At 36.4% G+C, this 27,211-nt stretch overlaps 1 protein-coding gene across 3 annotated transcripts in view; it reads left to right on the top strand.

The window, feature by feature from the left end:
* Positions 1-27,211, top strand: part of LOC145297012 (ceramide kinase-like) — a 573,763-nt gene that overhangs the window by 506,750 nt on the left and 39,802 nt on the right. For all 3 annotated transcript variants that reach the window (XM_080143241.1, XM_080143245.1, XM_080143236.1), the window contains 4 exons: positions 14,072-14,217; positions 16,470-16,544; positions 21,047-21,193; positions 26,946-27,033. In XM_080143241.1, the coding sequence (XP_079999367.1) occupies positions 14,072-14,217; positions 16,470-16,544; positions 21,047-21,193; positions 26,946-27,033 (456 nt within the window). The remainder of the gene's footprint in view (positions 1-14,071; positions 14,218-16,469; positions 16,545-21,046; positions 21,194-26,945; positions 27,034-27,211) is intronic.

Below are 27,211 nucleotides of genomic sequence, written 5' to 3'. Positions count from 1 at the left end.
TAGGTTACTAGGATATGGATCAAACTTTTTAATTTGATTTGATCTCAAAAAAATAAATGTTGAGTGGTCAAAATTGGAGTCAAAGTTTTAAAAAAATGGTATCTACGTTCTCTACCAAATTACTCAGCCACATTGGTCTAAACATTAGAAATTTTACATAAAGTGTATTCAGACAAAGGGCAAGCTTTTTAATCGGTTTTCGGCCGAAAATTTGGCAGGTAAGCGGTCAAAGTTAAAAAGATTTTACCTTTGTGGTTTCTAGCAAACTATTCAGCCAATTTTCTGTCTAAACATTTGAAACTTTACATTAAGGGTATTTTAATCAGTTTTTGGGTGAAGTTTGGCTGCCAAGAGGTCAAAGTTGAAAGAGCTGACCTTTGCAAACTCTACCAAACTCCTCCGCCAATTTTCGGTGTCAACAGTTAAAATTTTAGATGTAGGTTACCTGGACATGAGTTAAATTTTATATATATATATATATATATATATATATATATATATATATATATATATATATATATATATATATATATATATATAGTGCAAAATTTTGTTAAAAATTCAAAGACTCACATTTTAATTTTTACAACCTTCGTTTATTTCCTGGATTTTTTTCCATTACAGCTGTTTCATTGATGAGTTGGCAATTTTACGATTTATGTTTCCATAAAAATATCCTGTCCCCACCAACTTCTTCAGATGTTTATCCGTTAGATTTTTACAACAAAAGGTATATTTTTTAACATGCTGGACATCGTATTCGGGTAAAAGGATTTCCACAGCCACGCTTCCTCACTTCCTCCATCTTTTTGGTGTTATGTAAAGATCATTCAAAAGATTTTACCTTTGTGGTTTCTAGCAAACTATTCAGCCAATTTTCGGTCTAAACATTTGAAATTTATACATATATATATATATATATATATATATATATATATATATATATATATGCACAAAGTTATGAACAATACATAGGGCCCGAGCAAAGCCGGGCTGAACTAATAAACTAATAAAATCGATCGTAAATACAATTTTTAATATTTCACAACAAAGACTAGTATATGATTGATAAAGCAGATGTAATTATGTAATTACATTTACAACCTGTTAATGACAAAGATACTTGCGAAATATCCTCTTTAAAATATGTACTTTAACATTTTATAGCCTGTCATCCACTTATGTTTTTGAAAAATGTTCACAACCCACTACTGCTACTAACCTCTTGAGATGCGAAAATACGGGGGTGTCACACACACGAGTCACATGTAAACATTTCTTTATCTAATTAGCTATGTGCTTTTTCCCTGCTAGCACTCCCCCTCCCCAACACACACCCACACACACATGGTAGCTTCTTTTAGTCTTCACAGACTATGGATACCCACCGAAGGGTGCCTGCGCGTGGACTTTTTGTGGCAAGAGTTGCGCAATCTCTCGTTTCTTGTGTCGGCGTTGTTAAATACTAATGGCGAGTGGAGGTCCAGGAGGACTGGAAACAATGTCGAGATAAGCGGGGAGCAGATACAGCGCCTATAATTCCCAAATGATAATTCATCCGGTACTAGCCAGGCTTAACTTCGGTGATCTGACGAGAACCGGTGTGTCAACGCGATTATGCCGTACACACACACACACACACACACACACACACACACACACACACACACACACACACACACACACACACATACAAACACACACAAATATACACACACACAAACATACACACACAAACATACCCACACACACACGCACACACACACACACACACACACACACACACACACACTGATGAAAATCGGCGGGAACAGCCGAAAATACTATTCCTTTATATAAAGATTTTTCAAAGTATTTTGTATTCCTATACTATAAGAAATAAAAAGTAAATAGAAAAACAATATAGACATTTACATATTTTTAATAATAATTTTATATACATGGAGGACGGCTACTACACAACGCGACACAATGGAATGTGTAAATATCTCCACCGGAAAAAGTTGAATATCGAACGGAGCAACAAGTCCTTGGAACATGTTTACCAGAAAGAAAACTTGAAAATAAGTCATACACCATCCACGATGACTATGCAATTCCTACAGCTATGTACTTTGAAAACGGAACTATTAAAGTGATATGCATCAATAAAAAGAAAGAAGCAACCTTAGTAGAAGTTACTTTCATCAATGATGGTGTGTAAGACAAAACTGATAAGGAAATGATAACGAAATGCCATGATGTTATGTACGACAGTGTAGGAAGATCTCCATCATCCCAGTAGGAGCAACATCTTCATCATTCCATTCATTCCATTGAAACAACCGAACTCATGAAAAAGAATTTCAAAAACTATCTGGCATGTATACCCGGTGTAAGAGAGATACAAATAATGTTACTTAATAGGGACGGTAATAATTTTAAAAAGATCTCTCGGTTGACATGTTTAAGGCAGCGGGTGAATGTCGAGCGAATAAAATGATCAGAAATAATATATATATATATATATATATATATATATATATATATATATATATATATATATACTAGCATGGATACCTGGCGTTGCCCGGGTGGACATGAAATTCGGTTTAGACAGAGCTGCTATACTAAGGATATTGAGCAACCCCAGAAAAGAATGGAAAGACGTAGGTGACACAAAAAAAATGAATCAAAACAACTTCTGTTTCAATTAAAATAGCAGCAAGTGCTCGTGCGATCGCAAAAAAAAAAGCCGCGGTAGGCAAGCTTGAACGCGAAAGAGGGAAAGAAGGGATAAGTGGAAAACGTGTTTGCCCACCGGACCACGATGACTTATGGCGTCATATCCCTAAAAAATTACATTCATAAACATAAACACGTATGTAACTTGCAAAAATGGCGTCGCGAAAAGTGACCCCTTGCAAGAAATGATCCAGATGACCACCACAGAATTAATCTTTTTTCCTAATTCAGATATTATGCGCCCGAGGGATCACTCTTTCAAATTGTACCAGTTTAGACTCGGTCCGATGAGGCTGACGAAGGTTTTTAGCGGATACATGAACTGACATACAAATACATAAGCTGACGTTTGAGATTTATATAATAGAAGATAACAGGTGGCGCCCAGGGGAAATAATTCGAAACCGGTTTCTAAAAAGATAGATGTCGGTAACAATAATCCAAAATAAATTAAATTAAATATATTATCAACTTTAAATAATAATCTTAAATAGAACACTTAAAACAATTCTCTCGCTATAAATAGTAAGTAACATACAGTCATTTGGTAAAACCATTTTTTCGCTATAAACGGTAACTAAAATACAGCCATTTAGTAAAATCGATAATATGCTAATGATGTTACCTCTTGAGCATATATAAAGAGAAAGAGAGAGAGAGGGGGAGATCGAGAGAGAAGGTAGAGAAAGAGAGAGAGAGAAAGCTTTTTGCCTTTTGTATCTTGTAGGGTTCCCCATCCACAGTTAGAACAAAATGATCTAAAAATAAAAGTATATTTTGTAGTCATCGACATACAGTCCTGTTTCGTTGTATCAAAACTCGTCAGTACCGCTAGACTAGCACCTCTCCCAAGCCGAGGATTTAACATAGAACCATCACGTTGACAGTCAGCAGTTCTACCGATCGACCTACAGGAGCGGCGCCCGAAAATAATCTCGCCAAATATCTATTTCTTTTACGGTGCTCTAACCGCTTTGTTTATAAACAAATAGTGAGCGTCGCACCTTTTCAGCCAATTAAGCAGCGGGTAAGATTATTATTTACGACAGTGCTCTACCCAAAGAGGGGGGGGGGCTTAAAATATTTGTAGTCATAGGGGAGAGACCCGACGTTGCCCGGAATTTAATGATGATCAACGAATTTTTCACACTCAAATATTTTTATTGTCATCGAAATTGGGGAAATCGTCCATTTTTCAATCATATCGATTGATTGACTGCCTGCTCTAGTTAGGAATCCGTGGCACTGCACCGGGTGGAAACTTCACATGCCTTCCCGCAGTTATAGTCCACAATACATTGTAGTCTACATTGCACTGTAGAGGACCTAATGTTTTTATAAAATTATTTTATATATAATGGCTTCAATTAAAGTTTAACATACAAACGTCAAGTATCATGCTTCAAGTGTGCTCCAAACAGAAACATTAATATCGAACGCGCCTCTGTCATATCAAAGAGCCTACTGTTGATTTTATATGTCTGGCCTTGCGGTTTGTGCATTGATAATAGCTTGAATTTAAAGTTGAAATGAAAAAGTCAAATAGCCATTTCGAAAGCGCCCCTACTATATGTAAGAACCTACTTTTTATTTTATATATCGGGCTTTTCGGCTTGTGTGATAATAAAACTTCTCAAATGCACTTGTGATGTTAGGCTGTGTAAGGGGATAACCTTTGTGAAAGTCGCCGGTCCCTTCTTTTATCGGATTATTTCGATACTTATAGAAGATATTCCGATACAAAAACCTGTCTAAGAACAGTGCCAGGCATATAAAGTACCTTCGTGTGAAATTACATTAAACCCTGCTTAGCCGTTATCAAATACATGGGGAACGAACTCACACACACACAAAGTTCATTAAATATATATATATACATATATATATATATACACACACACGCACACACACACAGAAACAGTTTTTTGCCTTTTGTAATAAATACTTTTAAGATTAAGATGAAAATATCGTCGACATTTTTGTTCTAAATAATAATGATGATGTAAGCATAAAATATGCTTTATATTCACACGTGTGTACGTCTATATTAGAATGGTGCAAAAATAATGTCGTTTTTATCAGACATATATACGTAAAAAAACGACATTATTTTTGCACCAACCTAATATATATATATATATATATATAGGTGCAAAAATAATGTTGTTTTTTACATATATACATATATATATATACATATATATATATATATATATATATATATATATCGATATATATCGCGTATATATATATGCATGTGTGTGTGTGTGTGTGTGTGTGTGTGTGTGTGTGTGTGTGTGTGTGTGTGTGTGTGTGTGTGTGTGTGTGTGTGTGTGTGTGTGTGTGTGTGTGCTACTGACGTAGGTATCAATGTTTTTTACTTGTTTGTTTGGTTTGTATTTTTACCGATTCGTTTTCGTACTAATTTTTTTCTCGTCATAATATTTCTCGCGCCTTGTGAACCGTCTGCTTTCTTGTTCCCTTTTTGCTTCTTTTCCCCCTTTTTATTCTCTACTTTGTACGGCAAACAATGTCGATCGCTTGGCCAACCATGCGTACCAGTCGCCACCCCCGTCGTTGCCGCCACCGGTAAACGTGTCATTCAAAATGGATGGGTTTTTCTTTATTCACTATTCTGATCTTGAAAAAAAGAAAACGGAAAAAATGTGAGGTGCGTATTTATATATATATATATATATATATATATATATATATATATATATATATATATATATATATATATATATATATATACTAGCAAAAGTACCCGTCGTTGTCTGGGTTCAAAAACAGCTTACAGAAAATGGACTCTGATTTATGAAAGTATGATAGGTTATGAAAAGGAAGGGTTGTAAAGAGATAGCTTCGAATTTGGGGGTATCAAAACCAAAGCAAAATATGATGGAAGTATAAATAAAATAGATAAACCCCATAATTTATTTTACCATACCTGTTCACACTGGAACACTTATCACAATATTCTGTGGATCTATATTAAAAAACCTTGTTAAACTTTGTGACATATTTCCATTATATGGTGGCCAAGCGCGAACTCAGACCCCACAATTTTATTATACCATCCCTATTTTAGTTAAAACATACTTATCAAAGTATTATTATGTACATCTATATCAAAAACACTTGTAAACGTTTTTTTTTAATTTTTTTATTTCCATACTTTTTGGATCAACCGCGTACGCAGACCCCACAATTTTAATGACTCATCATTATGCCAGATCAAACATACCCATTCCTGTGTCTGGATACATCTTCTATCATTATATGTGACCAGTTTTCTATAATAGTCAACCATATAGGAGCCTATTCGTGACCAGACACACACACAGACGTTCAGCTTTATATTATATATATATATATATATATATATATATGTGTAATTGTGGATTTATAGATGTGAAATTTGGTATATAGGGTATTCAGACATGTGGAAAGCTTTTTAATTGGTTTTAAATTTTTTTTTTAAATAGCTGCTAAGGGGTCAAAATTGAAAACTTGGGGGGGTCATTGGTTATTATCTGTTTGTCAACTATTAAACGACTGAGCATGCGCGAATCGTTCACATGACAGCTTCCTTATGTTAAGTATAAGTAGATTTGAAAACAACTTTTAACGAACGTGGCAAGCTAACCTAGTGGTTATCGTACTTGACTCACTGTCTTTAGGTTTTGGTTTTGATCTCAGTTGGAATATTTTTTTTTTTTTTTGCTTTTTTTTAACTCACAAGAAGTGAACAGTTTAGAAAAAAACATAATACTCGCATGCACGTGTCTCACTTTCTGTATGAATTAAAAGATAATATTTATGCGTATTTTACGACCAGGCAACGCCAGGCAACGCCAGGCAACGCCAGGCAACGCCAGGCGGCCTGCTAGTGTGTGTGTGTGTGTGTGTGTGTGTGTGTGTGTGTGTGTGTGTGTGTGTGTGTGTGTGCAATATAGGCGCCTGTCAATATGAATTACAAAAATTATTTTTAGAGTTTGTAAAACATAACTTCTCTCTGTCTCTATCTCTCTCTCTCTCCCTCACACACACACACACACATACACACACTCTTTCTCTCTCTCTCTCTCTCTCTCTCTCTCTCTCTCTCTATATATATATATATATATATATATATATATATATATATATATATATATATATATATCACTTTGGTAGAGACATAGACATCCAAGCAATACAAACTCACAGTTACACACTCACACACACACACTCTAATCTAATATGCTTTTGTGAAGGTCCGTTAAACACTTCTATTCTTGGGAAATCGTTAATGTACGAGCGTCACCTGATAGCATTTTTTGGAAAAGATAGATAAATAAATATATACAATAAAAAGAATCAAAAACAGAATAAGCGTTCTTTTATTGTAAGACCCATTCAGGGGTCAAATCGTTAACCTTAGACAGATATCCTATTATCTGTAAACTTGTATTCAAACAAGGCTTGCAGACAGACACACATTGACTAACTCTTAAACTATTTGCGATGGCGGAGTATTTGTTGGTTCAATTTTTACAAAATCCGCTCCATATACCTTTTGTGAGCACGCAGAGTACTCCATATACTTTTTCGCCACGCATGTATACACATACAATCTCTATCTGTTTCTCTCTCTCTCTCTCTCTCTCTCTCTCTCTCTCTCTCTCTCTCTCTCTCTCTCTCTCCCTCCTTTCCTCTTTCTCTCTCTCTCTCTATATATATATACATATATATATATGAGAAAGCTAATAAGTATACGTACACATGCAAATATATATATATATATATATATATATACACACATATCTATCTATATATATCTATAAAAGTGAACGTGTCTGTCTGTCTGTGTGTCTGTCTGTGTGTCTGTCTGTGTACATTTCCCTACGCAATAACCCTGTCAATTTTTAGTCTACACTCGAAATTTGATATACAGGGTACTGAGATTTGGGAAAATCCATGTGATCGGTTTTCGGCCACAAATTTGGCTGTTAAGAGGTCAAAGTTCAACGATTTGACCTTTGAGAACTATACCGAACTCCTCTGATAATTTGGGGTATAAACACTTGAAATTTTAGATATAGGTTCCTTGGACATGGATCTAACTTAATAACTTGATTTGAGTCCAAAACAATAAATGTTAAGAGGTCATAATAGGGGTCAAAGGTTTTAAAAAATTGACCTTTTTTTTTTTTTGTTTCGTTTTTTTTTATTTTTTTGCTCAGCATACACAACCAAACACCCCGGCAACGCCGGGCTGAAATGCTAGTATATCTATAAAAGTGAAAGTGTCTGTCTGTCTGTCTGTCTGTCTGTCTGTCTGTGTACATTTGCCTACAAAATAACTCTGTCAATTGTCAGTCTACAAACTCGAAATTTGATATACAGTGTACTGAGATTTGGGAAAACCTTTGTAACTCGTTTTCGGCATAGATTTGGCTGTTAAGGGGTTAATGTTCAACGATTTGACCTTTGAGTACTTTACCAAACTCCTCCGACAATTTTGGGTCTAAACACTTGAAATTTTGGATATAGGTCTCTTGGACATGGATCTAACTTATTCACTTGATTTGAGCCCAAAACAATAAATGTTAAGGGGTCATAATAGTGGTCAAAGTTTTAAAAAATTGACCTGCGGTCTCTACCAAATTACTCAGACAATTTCTGGTCTAAACATTTGAAACTTTACATAAAGGGTATTCAGAGATAGGGCAAGCTTTTTAATCGGTTTGGGTCGAAAATTTCAGTTACCAATATATGTATGTATGTATGCATGCATGTCTGCCTAAACTTTCGACAGAGGCGACGGATTTTCTCAAGATCAGTATCGTTTTAAAGTTCGACCTTTCAAACGACAAATATCGAAAAATTGGCTAAAAACATTAATATCTTCACCTTAAACTGGACACTTTTCTACAGGGGAGGTCGCTTTTTTCGCCAATATTTTCGAAAGTAATCCTCTCCTTTCGATTATCTAGCTTCAATTTAAACCTACGTCACTTCCGGTTTTGCGGTGGTCATAACAGCAAAGACGTCAGATTTTTCCTCCTTTGTGGTACGGGTTCGAGCCTGCCTTCCTACTACCACATTTTCTTTTTTGCTCAACATACACCTCCAAACACCTGGGCAACGCCGGGCTGAAATGCTAGGGTATACATATAAGTCAAATTTTCTGTCTTTGTGTCTGTGTGTGTACATTTCCCTACCAAACTACTCTGTCAATTTTCAGTCTACATACTCAAGATTTGACATAAGGGGTATTGAGATTTCGGAAAATCTTTTTAATTGGTTTTCGGTCAGAAATTTGGTTGTCAAGGGGTCAAAGTTAAACGATTGGACCTTTGAAAACTTTTCAATCTCCTCCGCCATTTTTCGGTCTAAACACTTGAATTTTTGATGTAGGTTACTTGGACATGGATCAAACTTTTTATTTGGATTTAAGCCCAAAACAATAAAGATTAATGGGTCAAAATTTGGATCAAGTTTTGAAAAAATTGACCTCTGCGGTCTCTACTAAATTACTCAGCCAACTTTTGGTCTAAAAATTTGAAATTTTACATAAAATGTTTTCCGACATAGGGCAATCTTTTTAATCGGTTTTTGGCCCAAATTTTGCCTGCCAAGAGGTCAAAGTTCAAAAGATTGTACCTTTGCGCTGTTTAGCAAACTATTCAGCCAATTTTGGGTCTAAATATCTGAAATTTTACATAAAGGGTATTAATACAAGCATCAAGCTTTTTAATCAAGTTTTGGGCGAAAATTTGGCTTCCAAGAGGTCAAAGTCAAAAGAGGTGACCTTTCGGACTCTATCAAACTCCTCCGCCAATTTTGGTTCTAAACACTTGAAATTTTAGACGTAGGTTACCTGGACATGAGTGAAACATTTTAATATATATATGTGTGTGTGTGTGTGTGTGTGTGTGTGTGTGTGTGTGTGTGTGTGTGTGTGTGTGTGTGTGTGTGTGTGCATATGCGCATAAAGTTATGAACAGTACATAGGGCCCGAGCAAAGCCGGACTGAACTGCTAGTATATATAGTCTTTGAAGTTTTTAACATTTGAAACCACACAAAAAATTATTTTTTATCATTCATTAAAAAAAACATCTAGTCAGTAAGTCATTTAATCACCTGCAATCACTGCATCAACTCTCAAATTTACTATAATACCAATTTTTATATTTTTTAAGGGATCATCAGTTGTTTACCATGAAACACTGTTTCGGGGATTTAAAAACAAAACAGTGTATTACATCATGGCTCCCCAGCAGTGTTGATCAAACACCACCACCCTTAATCTTAGGAAGAAGACAAGTTACAAAAAAATTTTTCCCAATTTCCTATTCTTAATTGTAATTACTTACCTTTTCATAGTATAAAAATGAATTTCTTACCTGTGCGATTCATCAATTTCCACATTTAAAATGGATTATATTTATTTGCTGTCCACTCAGCAAAATGTGGCACAAGGCCGGAAAGTGGTAACCCAGCAGGCTCCCCTAAAGGAGGGGCACTCCTGCAATTTTAAAAATTGCCTGAGTAACCCCGTCGGCATTCCCCGGTCGGGGCGCCTCAGGCAACAAGCAATAAACTTGCCCCACCGGAAAGCCCGGTGGCAAGGCCTGGGAGGGTGGACCTCCTAGGTATTACCCAGGCGGTGTACCTCAGTCCAACAGGTGCTGGGCCGGTCTCCGGCCCCTCACCTGTTGAGCTGAGTGTCAAGTGACGGATCCTTGACTGGTACTATCCATTTAAAATGGATTATATTTATTTGCTGTCCACTCAGCAAAATGTGGCACAAGGCCGGAAAGTGGTAACCCAGCAGGCTCCCCTAAAGGAGGGGCACTCCTGCAATTTTAAAAATTGCCCGAGTAACCCCGTCGGCATTCCCCGGTCGGGGCGCCTCAGGCAGCAAGCAATAAACTTGCTCCACCGGAAAGCCCAGTGGCAAGGCCTGGGAGGGTGGACCTCCTAGGTATTACCCAGGCGGTGTACCTCAGTCCAAAGGTGCTGGGCCGGTCTCCGGCCCCTCACCTGTTGGGCTGAGTGTCAAGTGACGGATCCTTGACTGGTACTATCCATTTGAAATGGATTATATTTATTTGCTGTCCACTCAGCAAAATGTGGCACAAGGCCGGAAAGTGGTAACCTAGCAGGCTCCCCTAAAGGAGGGGCACTCCTGCAATTTTAAAAATTTCCCGAGTAACCCCGTCGGCATTCCCCGGTCGGGGCGCCTCAGGCAGCAAGCAATAAACTTGCCCCACCGGAAAGCCCAGTGGCAAGGCCTGGGAGGGTGGACCTCCTAGGTATTACCCAGGCGGTGTACCTCAGTCCAACAGGTGCTGGACCGGTCTCCGGCCCCTCACCTGTTGGGCTGAGTGTCAAGTGACGGATCCTTGACTGGTACTATCCATTTGAAATGGATGCATTTTTTAATTTTTTAATTTATCAGTCTTATATTTATAAGATTTGGATTAATCCATTTAACTACTTATCACCCCCACTATAGTTAGTAGTTTGTATATTTACATTCTTATTTATTTAAAATTAGATATATAAAGGTTAAAAATATTTTATTTTTACATATATACATTTTTTTTTTTTTTTTTTTTTAACTATATAAATTTATTATATATAATTATAAATACATTTATACATTGCTAATATAGTTTTGGATTTCCTTTATCAATATAATCTGGTTTATCTTAAACGATTCAAAAGCATCAGGATAACGAACAAATGCTTTATTTAACTGTTTAAATATTTTATTTTTATCTCCACCTTGTTTTATCATCCTTATTACTAAGCTAGAAACTGGTGGTATAAAATCTGTTAATTTTAGAGTAACGCGAGCTATTCTCAAAAACTCTGACATAATGGTTCCATAAAACACAAAAACGGGGCAGGTGCTATCCTTATGGGGCATACGTACTATTTTAAAGGGGAAAGCGTTTCTTTTATCAAATATTTTATAAAGAAAAATTCCATCCTCAATTTTTATATCTAAATCCAGAAATGTAGCCTGTTGTCCTCTATGTTCACAATTTAATTTAGATATATATATATATATATATATATATATATATATATATATATATATATATATATATATATATATATATACATATCTATATATCTATATATCTATATATATATATATATATATATATATATATATATATATATATATATACATATCTATCTATATATATATACGTGCTTAGTATATGCAATTCTTTTATTTATATTTTCTTTGTCACTCAGGACAAAAAGAAATCTACGTGTTTTTACGCTGTGAGTCGGTTTCTATGTAAGAAATAGTTTAACCAAATAACCTTAAATTTGCAATCCGATTACATTAACACGTTTTATCGAGTTATTTTCCGGGAAAGGAATGAATCAAACGTCTGCTTCATTCTATTTATTATTATTATTATTTTTTTTTTTTTTTTTTTTTTTTTTTTACTTATGTTTTATTTTTTTTTTGTAAATCATTGAAAAAAACTGCCTACAAATTCTGCTGAAAGTAACATTCGTTCGACCGAGCTGCAATCTATGGTCTCCTCTGTAAACCATCCACAGCATACACCCGTCTAATGACAATCACTGTCAACAATATCTCTTTATTCTCTATCTATACTAAAAAAAAAAAAAAAAGTTCCATGAGCAAAGTTTCTTTTTTAGAACTACCCCACTATGGAGCATATTACCCTGGTACTGTATACTCGTTTTCAAGTCCAATGTAAACAAGTTATTATTGACTCCTCCGCTTAAATAATCAAATTCTACTCAATTTACACCATTACCTATCATTATGGTGTCTCTTCACCGACCACCTGACAGTCATTAACCCTCATCCTCGAGTGGCCTTTAGGTCTTGATAAGCGGTGACTCCCGGGTAAAAAGAAAACAAACAACCTACGTGTTTGTTAGTCTTTCTGTTTGCAACTTCATATAATAATAATAATCTTCACCATACGCGTTGCATATATCTCGGCGGTGAAGTCGTTATTGACCTAATGATTATGGTCAATCCAATCACGTTATGTGTTATGTCAGGGCAACGCCGGGTAACCTTGTTAAGAGTCGATATATAAATCGATGATTAAAATTAAATTGTAAAATGATTTGTATAACAAAGAAATGTTTGTTATTAAAAAATGGAATGTAGGAACAAGAATAGAACAAAAAGATCCTAGAATTTTATGGTCTTGATGGAAATGTAGCTTTCCAAAGAGCAGACTCGTCATGGAATTGTTCAACGTGACTAAATCAGATATCGGAAAACGTGTTTAGAAGTCACATGTCAGGTCATGGAAGTAAATGACGTAATAGGATCTGTTAGTTTAGATATATAAAGGTTAGTTACAGTAATAGAAAAAGTCCGGGACAGAAGTCCAGGGGAGAAGTCGAGGAGAAACAGTCCGAACCTGTGGGATACCTGAGTCCCTAGCTACAGGCCTGTGGGTCTGGGCACAAGAGAAATAGAACAGAAAGGCAGTTTCATCAATCAAGATCTGGATGAACAAAGGTATGATGTCTTTATTGGAAGGATGCATAACCACCCAGGACTTTGTTCCATCCCCTTTGTGTTATCTATATTGTAAATGTCCTGTTAACATACCACACACATCCACAATGATTTATGAACATTAGGCGACACGAAGAACCTTCACTATATATACACAACTCGTCTTATACTCAACGCAATTTATATACAGCGCCTTACATATATATAGACCTTATACCCCCAACAACGTAATACAAATGTTCAAGGTGGCATGTGGATAAATGACGTCCAATTGTAAGCATGTTATAGAGAGAGTTTGAAATATCGATGACATAACACTATATACACAACTCATCATTTACCCAACAGGCTTTATATACAGAGCTTTACATATATATAGACCTTATATTCCCCACAACGTAATACTCATTCAAAGAGGTATCAAACCATTGCTGTCAAAGCTATGTGTAGAATTTAAACTTATGCTTAATTAATCGCATACATGGCCCTCAAATAGGTTTATATGACAAATGAACCAGAACAAATTTTGTCGTTGTTATCGTGATTCTGAAAGTAATCTATGTCTTTTTCGTTATTGTTCTTTCTCTCGTTTTTAATACTCTTTTTTCTTTACTAGTGACGTCATTTCTCGTGCATTTACATCCGCGCTATCCTACATTACTAGTTGCCCCTGCTTCCAAAATAACATTTAATTTTTCGTGGGTCTCCTTAGAATTTCTGTGGCCACCAGTTAGGAATCCCTGATATAGATGATCAAAGGTTTTCGCTTACTCTGGCATCTGGCCAATCTATTTAATTTATCTTTTCCATTGCAGGATCATCTCGGTGGGAGGCGACGGCATGTACTCGGAAGTGATGAACGGCCTCGTACTGAGAACGCAGAAAGATGCTGGAGTGGATCATAACACGCCGGATGCTCGCATTAAGCCATGCGATATTCCCATTGGAATTATACCTGCAGGTAAACTCACCTATATTCAATAAATACGAGTGCAATTTTTTTATAGAAAAAGTTCCAGACAAGGCATGAAGCCATCTATAATATAAATCTCACCTATCTGTTTAAATGTATGTATGTATGTATGTATGTATGTATGCCTAAAACTTTCGACAGAGGCGACGGATTTTTACGAGATCGGTATCATTTTGAAGTTCAACCCTTCGGACTACAAATATCGAAAAATTGACTAAAAACATTAATTCCTTCATCCTCAACTGGGAACTTTTCTACACGTTCTTTTCCTCCTTCGCGGTACGGGTTCGAGCCTACATGCCTACTACCAATTGTTTTTTTGATCTCAAAACATACCTCCTAACACCCGGGCAACACCGGCACCCAGGTTAGTCTATAATATAAATATCATCTGTCTGTTTAAATGTATGTATGTATGTATGCCTGTCTAAAACTTTCGACAGAGGCAACGGATTTTCACGAGATCAGTATCATTTTGAAGCTCGGATTCTCGGACCAAAAATATCGAAAAATTGGCCCAAAACATTATATCTTTCACTCTCAACTTGACAGTTTTCTACAAGGAGGGGGTCGATTTTTTGCGAGCCATTTTTGCAAGTCATCATATCATGGATTGACTTTGCCTAATTTTAACCTTTTGAATTTCCGGTCGCGTTGTGGAGTAGCGGTAAGGCGTCAGATTTTCTTTCACTTTCTTTTCCGTCTTTGCGTCACAGGTTAGAGCCTGCCTGCCTGCCTACTACCACTTTTGTTTTTTTTTTGTTTTTTTGTTTTTTTTTGCTTAATACACACCTCCAAAAACGCCGGCCAACGCCTGCCACCCAGGCTAGTTTGATGTAAAGAGCTACCAAAGACGAAAGATAATCATCGAAAATATAGAAGATTCCTATTGACATTAGTCTTGAAAAGACCAAGGTTATATGTCGGAAGGAAACAGTCAGCAGGAAAGAGTTCCACAATCTTGCCGTTTTGGGAAAGAAGCTACTAAAATAGGAAGCTGTATCATAATAAGATATCAAAACTGCGAATTGATGGAGACCACTAGACTAACGAGAACTGAAACAAAGGAAGCGTGGAACAGAAAAGACGATTCTAAAACACGCATGCCTTAGTAAAATTTATAGAAAAGATTGAGATTAGCAACAGTACGTCTGTAAGAGAGAGTTTGCAGAGAAGCAGAAAGGGTAAAACCAATCAAATTACAGATACGTTTGTGCACCTTAACAAGAACCATTCAAATAGGATAAAGATTCGCCAATCCAAATATGAGAACAAGACTCCATACATGCTCTTCTAGTAGATTTATAGAGATAAAGAATAGCCTCGGGCTTGAGAATATGTTTAGAGCGATAGAGAGGTTCGACTTTAGGAGAAGCAGAAAGGGCAATAGATCTAATATATGAATTCCAAGAAAGATTTGATGAAAAAGAAAGACAAGGTGCTTTAAGAGTTGATGTGAACTCAATAAACGAATATATTGGTCGTAGAATTGCATTCATCTGCAAACGATCTAGCTAATTTGCATATTCTTTTAAACATTCGTTTTTATTAATTCCCTATTAGTTTTTTTTTCGGTTTTCTTATCGGATGATCATCTTTAGTTAACTATTACGTGTAATTATATTCATACAGATATTCTACGTGATTTATACTTGCATAATATTTGTGTAAAAAGGTTATAGTAAACACAAACATGTTTCTATATATATTTATGTATGCGTATATATATTTGTTTAAAAAATTTTGCCTACCAAACTCCTCTGTTAGATTTTGGTCTACAGACATGAAACTTAATATATAGGGTATTAGAACCCATGCGAAACTTTATATTTAGGTTATAGCCGGGGAAAATCGATGCAAAAGTGTTAAACTTTAAAAAAATACAATTCGCCAGGTGAAAGTCGAACGACGGCATTACAAATATACATGCGTAACATAATAGCTATTGGTTCATGTTTTAATTTTTAGCCTTGCAGCAAACATGTTTTCATAGCTCAGGCATTAATGTCAGAGGAAAAAGTAAATCGTAAGCTAAACGTTTTAGTTTCGATTCTCAGTGATGGTGCACGAGTCATTTTTTTTTTTTTAACTTTTTTAATCATTACTATATATTGGGTCCAACATACTATAATAATAAATATGAAATCTGCATTACGTGTGTTTTACGACCGGGCAATGCCAGGCGGCCTGCTTCATCAATAATTGCTATTCTTTATTTCTACCTTCTTTTTCATCTTTAGGGTCTGGTGATGTCCTATGTATGTTTTTGTACGGTACTCGAGACCCAGAAACTTGTGCCTTACACATTATTAAAGGTAAGTAGACATATATTTTGTTGCTCCTTTGGGAAATAAAATTCTTTAAGTTGAGCACTGTCTGGGAGAATAAAAAACATCGGTCAGCTAGCTTTGTGTATGAGATCATAATTTTCTGTTACTTAATTAGTTTAAGATCGTCTATAAGCTTCATTAATGTTAAAATTTTCCTTGATTTCGTGGCCGTCCTGTAGGTAGTCCTGTGTTATATTGTGAAATATAAGATTTCTATTGTGACCATCGTTATCAGGTATTGAGAGACAATACCCTATGACGACAATACAACTATTGGCGTCCGAGCTTTACAACATACACCTGGTGTCAGAAGTAGCAATATAACAACTGGTGTCAGGCGTTCGGCGAGACCAAGTCAGACAATGTCAGAAACTCAACAAGATGATAACAGAAGACTACAAAGATTTCATTCGATCTGAACTATTCACTCTCATTAAGGAACAGAAATTATTATTATTTAACCTTAAAACGGGATCGATACAACCATCTGAGGATGCACTCTGGGAAATTCAATCGACATTGACGCAATAATGACTGCCCTAAAGGTAACCTCCATGGCGACAACCACCACTGCTCAAAAAATAGGCGATTATAATTTAGTAATGCGCCAACAATCCATACGAGACATTATGCGGCAGCAAGCGACTTTTCGTCCGGGAAACAACGTTCACCAGTTCATCACAGCCTTGAACAAAATATATGCAATACACGTAGCGTCTGAAATGTCTACTTATCCAAGCCTAGAATGTGAATTTGTTAAGTCTACAAAGGATCTATTTGAACAAGTCATATTCCAACAAATGATCGACTCGGATCAAAATACATCTAAATTTATCAAATTGAAAGAATACATAATAGCAGTACACAGCAGCCAGATGATGATCTCTCAACATCTCAACGGAGCCTAGAACATCAAGACAGCGAAAAATTAACGGATTTCGCAAGCTGACTTGAACCCTCACTGAGAGAAGCAGACGTCCATATCAAAACAAAATTTAAAAGGACAAAAACTCCGAATTGACGTTTGATTGATTTATTTCAATTATCGGCGCAATGCTTTGAAGTAAAAAAGTAAAAGCTTGGAATGCAAACCTTTACCCTCAATCGATAACCACTACACCACAATCGGCATAACATCCGAGGCGCAAAATGGTGTAAAATCTGATGCTACCAATTCACAGGACATCACATTTCTCTCTCGGAAACAACGTAGACCCCATCAGAGAAGAACTCCACAATCATCGCATCAAAATATCCGTCACAGCGGACATCATCGTCCAAACCAGATGAACATCAACACCAACTCAAAGCGAGACCACCGCCAATATCAAGAAGTTCGTCATTATTCACCAGGTTCCCAAATATACTAAAGATACCTCAGGGGTAAGCCCTATCTTTACGGACGCAGCTGCCAAATCCACGCAATCAAATCGAAGCTCACATCGCAAAGCTCACATCGCTCACACCGAAAGATGAGACTCCTAAAGAAAGAGGATCGGGATTTTCACTTCGGTCAGAACGAGATGGGATGCTCCGTCCGACACACCCATCGGCCATCACATTTTCAACTTTCAAGGACTCACTCATCGCTAACGCACTTCACGAATGAAGTCTATAGAGAATTCTGCAACGAGATGTCTATTAAACAAGAACTCCACTGTCCCTAGCGACCACAAAGCTCAGGAAATATCGGGAGACAGCATCAGACTATGAAGAACGCTCTCTACATGCTTTGCGAAGACAGATACTGAATGGACAGACGTTCTCAAATCTGTCGTTTCGCCAATGAATGCAACATCAAATCCAGATCAATATGGGCACAAAAAGAGTCCAGGTCGACCAAATGGTATTCCAATTATAGTACTCAAAAAACTTCAACCTGAATTAGCGCCCATACTTACAAAACTGTTTAAACGTTGTCTTAAGGAGAATAGTTTCCCATCTCCCTGGAAAATCTCATCAGTATGCCCTGTATTTAAGAATTCAGGTGATCGCTCATCCCCCTCTCAGTACAGGCCAATAAGTCTCCTGTGCGTCATGAGTAAGTTGCTAGAATCTGTGTTAAATACAGAAGTAATCAAACATCTCAACAAAAATAACCTTCTTAGTGACACTCAATATGGTTTCCGTTCTGCTAGATCTACAGCAGATGTCCTTACAGTTATATCGCATAGGATTAGCAAATCTCTCGACGGTGGCAATCTTTCTAGGGCAATTGCTCTTGACATATCTAAAGCCTTTGATAGGGTATGGCATAAAGGTTTACTTCATAAGATCGCTAGCTATGGTATAGCTGGAAAAGTCTTCTCAATTATTAAATCATTTCTTTCTGATAGGTTCATAAGAGTAGTAGTTGAGGGGCAAAAATCAGAAGCTCACAGTATTAATGCCGGTGTCCCTCAGGGATCCATCCTGGGCCCAACTCTTTTCCTGATCTACATTAATGATCTTCCAAATCATATCCTTACATCATTTGTAGACATTTATGCTGACGACACTACCATTTATGGTACCACATCTAAGACAGTAAACGACCAAGTTCTCTCCAATTCTCTCTCCTCTGATCTTGAGCACGTAGTACAATGGGGAAAGGAGTGGCTGGTTACTTTTAATGCATCTAAAACCAAGCTTCTCTCTTTACATCATCAACATTCTAATTCACATTTGTCATCAATTGAAATGAATGGCTCTCGTCTTCAGGAGGCCTCAAGTTTTGACAAGCTTCTGGGCTTGACCATTACTCCTGATCTTAAATGGAACACGTATATCAAATCTGTTGCCAAGGCCGCTGGAAAAATGGTGGGATCTTTCTATCGATCCAGTAGATATCTCACTGCTGATGCTATTCTCTACCTATATAAGAGCCAGGTACGTCCAAGGATGGAATACTGTTGCCACATCTGGGCAGGAGCTGCTAGAAAGGACTTGTCCTGCCTTGATAGAGTTCAAAATAGACTTCGTAGCCTCGTAGGAGATGTCCTTTTCTCCTCCTTGCAACCTCTATCTCACAGAAGAGATGTTGCGAGTTTGTCTCTGATGTATCGTTATTTTCATGGAAAGTGTTCGACTGAGCTTTAATCTATGGTCCCCCCTCGCCAAACTTTCACAAGAAACACTCGTCTAGCTGTAAACACTATCAATAATTTCCCCCACTCTTTATCTGTGCCTAAACCTAAACGTAGATTCCATGAACAAAGCTTCTTTCTTAGAACTGCACGCCTGTGGAATTGTCTTCCGTTTTCCTGCTTTCCGGCTGACTACAATATGGTTGTGTTCAAGTCTAAAGTAAATAAGTTCTTGATGAGCCGTTCCATATAAGTTATTAAATTTACCAAATTTTCATTACTAATGATTACTATATGGACCAATTTCTACTGTACACTCTTTAACCCTTATCCTTGAGTGGCCTCTGGGCCTTGATAATGTGGTGATGCCTTTGTAAAAAAAAAAAAAAAAAAAAAAAAAAAAAACCATCACTGGATCGCCGTATCAGAAGAAGTATTTAAAAAATATCCAGTATGAGCTCAAGTCGATTGAAAAGCCAAACAGCAGCAGAATGTAGCCCTAAAACCATCAGAAGGCATCTGAAAATGAAGGGTTTTAATCATTTAAAGCGACTGCAGAAACCACGTCTTCTTGAACAGCACAAAACTAACCGACTTAAATATGCCGCCAAACACCAGACTTGAAAGAAAGGCCGGAAAACATCATTGAAGTACATTTCAATGCTTGAAAATGCTTCTATCAGGACTGAAGGTCCACGTCTGTGTGGAAGAAATTGCATTTTCCAGCAAGACAAGGCTGCGATACACACTTCTCGACAAGCAAGAGAATACTTTTCTTCAAATAATATAGAATTGTTAGATCATCCAGCATGTTCTTCGGACCTCAATCCCATTGAAAATCTTTGAGGATGGATGGCAAAAGAAGTGTTCAAGGATGGAACCCAGTATGATTCGATAAAGGAATTTTCTGATTCAGTTTTCAGTACATGAGATAAAATTCCTTCGCAACTGATAAAAAAACTTAGTCGCAAACATGCCGAATAGAATTTTTGAAGTAATTCGTAATAATGGAGGCTATACTAAATACTGAGACACTTTTTAGTAATTTATAATTGCCTTTTGTTAGATAAATTATCAGTGGTTTTATCATTTTGACCAGGTGAAAATGTTTGTTTTTAAAAAATAATTATTAGATCAGGGTTAAGGTTTCGAATGAAGCAGATTTCATTTTTTTCGCCATCATATTTTCCCTTTTTGGCAATGGTTTCAACCATTTGTTTGATTAAAAATTCGATATTTAAAAAAACAAAATCCGAGTTTTATCAACAAATTCGTGGGTTCATTCTCGTTCCATTTGGCTTTTTTTGTGTCAAAATATTATTTCTTTTAAGAAAAGAAAAGAAATGTATATTAATCCTTTTTTTCTTTCTTTTTTTTTTTCTCATACCAATAATATTGGGTATTTTTTATGCTTATTTTCAGGTTTTCAAAAGTCAACCAATATTTACAGTGTCCATTACGGACATCAGTTAGCCTGTTACTGCGGACTGATCCTTGGCTTTGGCTTCAGTGGTTATTTGATGCGGTCCTCCAACAAACACAGGTGGATAGGCCCCGCCCGATATACAGGTGAGATTAACAATTTTCTGGGAAGAAAACATATTTATCTTTTATTTTAATAACATATCGAGACATTTCCCCTCGCACACATGCTGAAAATTGAAATACACGCCAGGTCTCGTCCTCAATTTCACCCAAAACGTTTTTTTTTTATTATCATCATCATCATTATTATTTAAGTTTGTGCGCATGAGAACGCGTTCGCTAACGTTGGTTGACAACAGGATTTATACTACAGTAGCCTCCACAACCCCCCCCCCGCCTCCGAAATAGAAAGAGATAATGCCTGGAAGGATAATATCATGATCACAGATCACAATACCCCACCCTTAGCAAAAAATGGAGAAGGCAATTTCTTAGGAGGTGATATTATTATAACAGAACACAGGATGCATTACTACCCAAAAAATAATGCCCGCAGAACAGATAATACACTACCTCCTACAAAAATTAAAGAAAATAATCCCTGTTAGTATGATATCAGGACGACAGAACAGATAAACACTAGCTCATCATCTTGGGCATTAAAGATGGTACATTAGTCTAAAATAGTAAAATAAACTGAACTGAGTGCAAAAACCTTATTAATATAATTTCGGCTTCAGACAGACAGGTGCAAAATCTCCGTTAATAAGGAGCGTAATAGTAAAGTTTGGACTTCAGACATCGAAATAGACGTACAATTTAAAATTTCAGACGAACAGGTGATCGAACTGCGTTAGTAATTGTTATGGCTCTGAATTAGACGCAATAAAAATAGAATAACTGTGCAAGTCAAGACGTCTATAATATAAATCTCACCTGTCTGTTTAAATGTATGTATGTGTGTATGTATGTCTGCCTAAAAATTTCGACAGAGGCGACGGATTTTCACGAGATCGGTATCATTTTAAAGCTGGACCCTTCGGACGACAAATATAAAAAAATTGGCCAAAAACATTAATTCTTTCACCTTCAACTGGGCACTTTTCTACAGGAAGGGGTCGCTTTTTTTTCGCCGATATTTTCGAAAGTCATCCCTCTTTTCGATTCTCTAGCCTTAATTTAAACTTACGTCACTTCCGGTATTGCGATGGACGTAACAGCAGACACGCAACTTTTTTTTCTCGCCTTCTTTTTCTCCTTCGCGGTACGGGTTCGAGCCTGTCTGCCTATTACCACTTTTTCTTTTTTTTTCTCAACACACGCCTCCAAACAGCCGGGCACCCAGGCAAATAAAGTGTTACAGAATAAAAAGAGTGTTTGCGTTCCACGAAGCAAACGATGTTAACTCTGGAACTGGAGTCTCCTGGGATCGTTAAGTGTTCCGGTATTTATGGACGATGGTTGAGTCCATTCAGAAGGTGGTTCGCCCACAATAGTAATATAGGTGAGTTTATTAAGAATCTAAAAGACAGCTTAAGGAAGTTTCTATTCGAAATGCATCCGAATCTCTTTCAAATTTCGAACAGAATAATGGATCCTTTTTTCTTTTTTTTTCTCTTTTCAACTGTAGACAAAATTAAATGGCTAACTCATTTACGAAGAAACCAAGATGCACTGCAGTAGATCATAATTTCATAACAAAATGAGATTTTTTAAAAGTTTTGTAATATTTGCGATATTGCGGTTGTGATTTCCATACGTAATTAATTAATAGTAAATGAAAATAATGATGTGTAAGTTACGCGGAGGCGGGAAATCAACACACATACAAAAGCACGACGAATGATCACGCAGTTATACGAACATAGTTAACACTAGGGCTAGGACAACAGCATATTCTTTTCATTGTTTTGACTCTCGAGTGTGTATCCGTTGATATCTTATATGCTTTTATATAGAGTGATGTGGTTCTCGGTTGGTTAACTGTGTCTAACTGTGTTGGATATATACTCGAGAGCCAAAACAATGAAAAGAATATGCTGTGTTGTAGCCCTAGTTATACCAGATGGATACTCGTCTCAGGCGGGTAAAATTAATTTCTCGAACAGAACAGTTTTGGGCGTTTCTTCGTTATAATACCGAAATTCGAAAATCGAAATATTGTATTTCAAGTGAAACCAATGGTATCTACTTAATTGTCATGTCGAATTTAATAACAAATCCAAAAATTACGAAAAACGATGAAATAGAAAACTAATTATTAATGAAAAAAAGTTTTCGAAAAAAAAATTTCGAGTTTATACATAAGTAAACATAATCTAAAAGACAGTTTAAGTAACTTTCTATTCGAAATGCATCCAAATCCCTTCACGTTTTCAAAGGTAACAAAATAATGTCCACAGAACAGATAATATATTACTCTCCCCTACATCCAAAAAATAAATGGCATGGTCGCATGAAAATAGAACAGATACTACAATATACCCCTTCCTCTGAATTGAACATCGATTAGTCTGAAATAATATAGTAAACTGAATTGCACTACTCTCCCCTTAAGGAGGAGGTAATACCAGGTAGGATGGTATGATGACATCAGAACTCTTACTACACTATCTTTCCTCTCTGAATTGAACGTCGAAAGATATCGATTAGTTTGAAATAGTATAGCCAACTGTTTCTTTGTGTGTTTTCACGAATGTGGTCATACAACGATTTCCTACATTTTGTACGTAGTCTTTTGTTATACTCTCTTAAATCTTTCAATCGACACAGGATGGGCAGTAGAGGCGGACATGTATGGTTCGCCTCTTGACATTTGTAGATGGTTGAGTCAGTTTTGTAGCCCTCATCTGATCATAGCATCTTATGATCGTCCCCTTTCTGTTCTCATCGTTAACTGAACTAAGCGTTTAAATAGTACAATTAATAGAAGTAATAATAGTTTCTGTTTCGGACAGATACTAAATCTCTATTAGTAATAGATTGATAACAGCCCGTTCGTGTGTTACGCTGCCCCGCTGATAACGGCCTCCATTCAAAAGAATTCGTTTCGTGAAAAAAGGTTGTTGTGCGCAAATCACGAGACGAAGCGCAGGAGCCGGTGAACCATAAACAAAGAAGACCATCCTTGTTTGTTCCGGCTCCTTCTGGTGTAAAAAGAATGCGACACTATACGTTGTTTGTTAAACAAGTGTTTGAACGAAGAGACGCTGGTCGACTTTCAAAGACGGTGCGTTGTATCTGTCGCATGAATTATTCTCAATAGCAACGTCGACCGAGCTCTTTACGTACCTGCAAGCGAAAATTGGAATTAAGCTGACAAATTAAGCACAATACGATTGTGAATTTATGGTGAACGATCTCGTAACCATTTCATCGTGTAGCATGCCAAAGTCTGAAAGAATATATATATATATATATATATATATATATATATATATATATATATATATTATATATATATATATATATATATATATATAAAAGTGAACGTGTCTGTCTGTGTGTCTGTCTGTCTGTGTACATTTCCCTACGCAATAACTCTGTCAATTTTTAGTCTATAGACTCGAAATTTGAAATACCGGGTACTGAGATTTGGGAAAATCGATGTGACGGGTGTCAGCCAGAAATTTGGCTGTTAAGGGGTCAAATTTCAACGATTTGACCTTTAAGAACTCTACCAAACTCCTCCGACAATTTTGGGTCTAGACACTTGAAATTTTAGATATAGGTTCCTTGAACCTGGATCTAACTTAATAAAGTGATTTGAGCCCGAAACTATAAATTTTAAGGGGTCATAATAGGGGTCAAATTTTAAAAAAAATTGACGTCTGCGGTCTATACCAAATTACTCAGACAATTTCTGGTCTAAACATTTGAAATTTTACATAAAGTGTATTCAGAGATAGGGCAAGCTTTTTAATCTGTTATATAAAAGTAATTTATAAAATAAACAGTAAGTTCTGTACAGTTCAATGTAGACTGCAATGTACTTGGACTAAGTCACTGCGGGGAAACATGTAAAGGTTCTTTCGAATACACAGCGACGCGTCCCCAATTAGAAATAGCAACTAATCGATTAGATTGAAAAATGGGTGATTTTACCGGTTTCGATAACAATGGGAGTGTGAAACATCCATTGATCACCATTCAATCCCGAGCAACATCGGGTCTTCCTACTAGTATATATATATAAGTGAAAGTGTCTGTCTGTGTGTCTGTGTGTGTACATTTCCCTACTTACGTAGGGAAATGTACACACACAGACACACAGACAGATCTGTCAATTTTCAGTCTACAGACTTAAAATTTGATATACAGGGTACTGAGATTTGGGAAAATCGACGTGATCGGTTTTCGGACAGAAATTTGGCGAGTAAGGGTCAGAGTTCAACGAGAACTCTACAAAATTCCTCCGACAATTTTGGGTTTAAACACTTGAAATTTTAGATATATGTTCCTTGGACATGGATCTAACTTAATAACTTAATTTGAGCCCAAAACAATAAATTTTAATAGGGGTCAAAGTTAAACAAAATTGACAACTTTTTTTTTTTGCTCAACATGCGCCTCCAAACACTCGGGAAACGCCAGGCTGAAATGCTAGTATATATATAAGACTAACTTTGGTGTCCGGCGTTGCCCGGGTGTTTGAAAGGGTGTCTTGATCAAAAAAGAAACGTGGTAGTAAGCAGGCAGTACCGCGAAGGAGGAAAATAATGTAAAAAAAAAAAACGGACGTCAGTTTTTATATAATTATTATTTATCTATCTATCTATCTATCTATATATATATATATATATATATATATATATATATATATATATAAGCGAAAATGTGTGTATGTTTGTATGTATGTATGTGTGTTCGTATATCTCGCAAAAACTTTCGACACGGATCACGGATTTTCGCCAGATAGGTATCATTTTAAATATCGAAAAATTGGCCATAAAACTTAACTCCTTCACCTTAAAATCATCAGTTTTCTTCAGGGAGGATGTAGGAAAAACCGTCCTCTCATGACAAGTTCGTTTCTACGGATGCGCAAATGACGTCGGCACATGATTTAGTTTAAATATTTAAAAACCCGACCCAATTTCGTCAACAACGTCTTAGCTCAGTTGCTTAGAGGCGGGGGTCATTATCTACAGGTTGCGAGTTCGAATCCTGCTGTGAGTTGTCTTTTCTGGGTTTTTTTCGATATTTTAAATTTTAATATTGAAACAGGATTATTAAAGCAATTTTTCACGTTTTGTGTTTTTGTTGTTTTTATTTTTCATATTTTTTAAAGTTTTAACGTTCGTTTTTCTGTTTTCTTTTTCCATCACATTCGCGTTTTCTTTTTTGATTTTGTTTTTCCGATTTTTACATTTAACAGGGGTGCCGAAAAAATCGTTCCTTCATTTTTCTATCCTCCTGCTACTACGACAATGACGTCATGCTTGACCTAGAAAACATTGACGTTAGTTTAAACCATCTGCAAGTGTTTTTAAAGGTTTAATTTTACCGGTTCTCAATTGTATGCCTCTTGGGCGTAGGGGTAACGTGTCAGGCTTTTTTGTTCCGCCTTAGCGTCGATGCTTCGGGTTCGAGCCTAGCTTCCTACGTAAACTGTTTTTCCTCTTTAACACCCTTTTTTTTTTCTTTTTGCTTTGTTTTGGTTTTTCCAATTTTTTTTCTTTTTAACATCGTGCTTTTTTTTATAAGATTAAAACAGGGTCACACTTTCTTACACACACACCTCCAAACACCCGGGCAACGCCAGGTACCACCGCTAGTCTCCCTATGAAAAAACATTCATAGTATTAGCAGATATACAAACAAATAAGGAGAAAGTGTCGCTTATATTTTGCGTGGATATATCTTAAATATGCTATTTTACTGTCTCTATTTTCAGTGATGATCCTCATATATATGTTGAAACACGCTTTCTACAGAATGAACGTGCGTTACCTTCCAGCGAACGGCAGTCGAGAAGAGTCAAGGTACGTAACTCGCTGGCTATCATGTTTTGCAAATTGTTTCATACGATTTTTTTTTTATCAAACTCGCTCCAAACAAAGTCACTGATGATGAAGAGCTAACCAGAACGAAAGAGGGTTATCGCAAAGACAGAATGCGCCTTAAAAAGCACCAAGGTTGTAAGAAGAAGAAAAAAACAGT

This window comes from Euprymna scolopes, chromosome 2, assembly GCF_053919585.1.
Source record: "Euprymna scolopes isolate OS-2025 chromosome 2, ASM5391958v1, whole genome shotgun sequence".
Classification (NCBI taxonomy): Eukaryota; Metazoa; Mollusca; class Cephalopoda; order Sepiida; family Sepiolidae; genus Euprymna; species Euprymna scolopes.
This window is presented reverse-complemented; position numbering and strand designations above follow the sequence as displayed.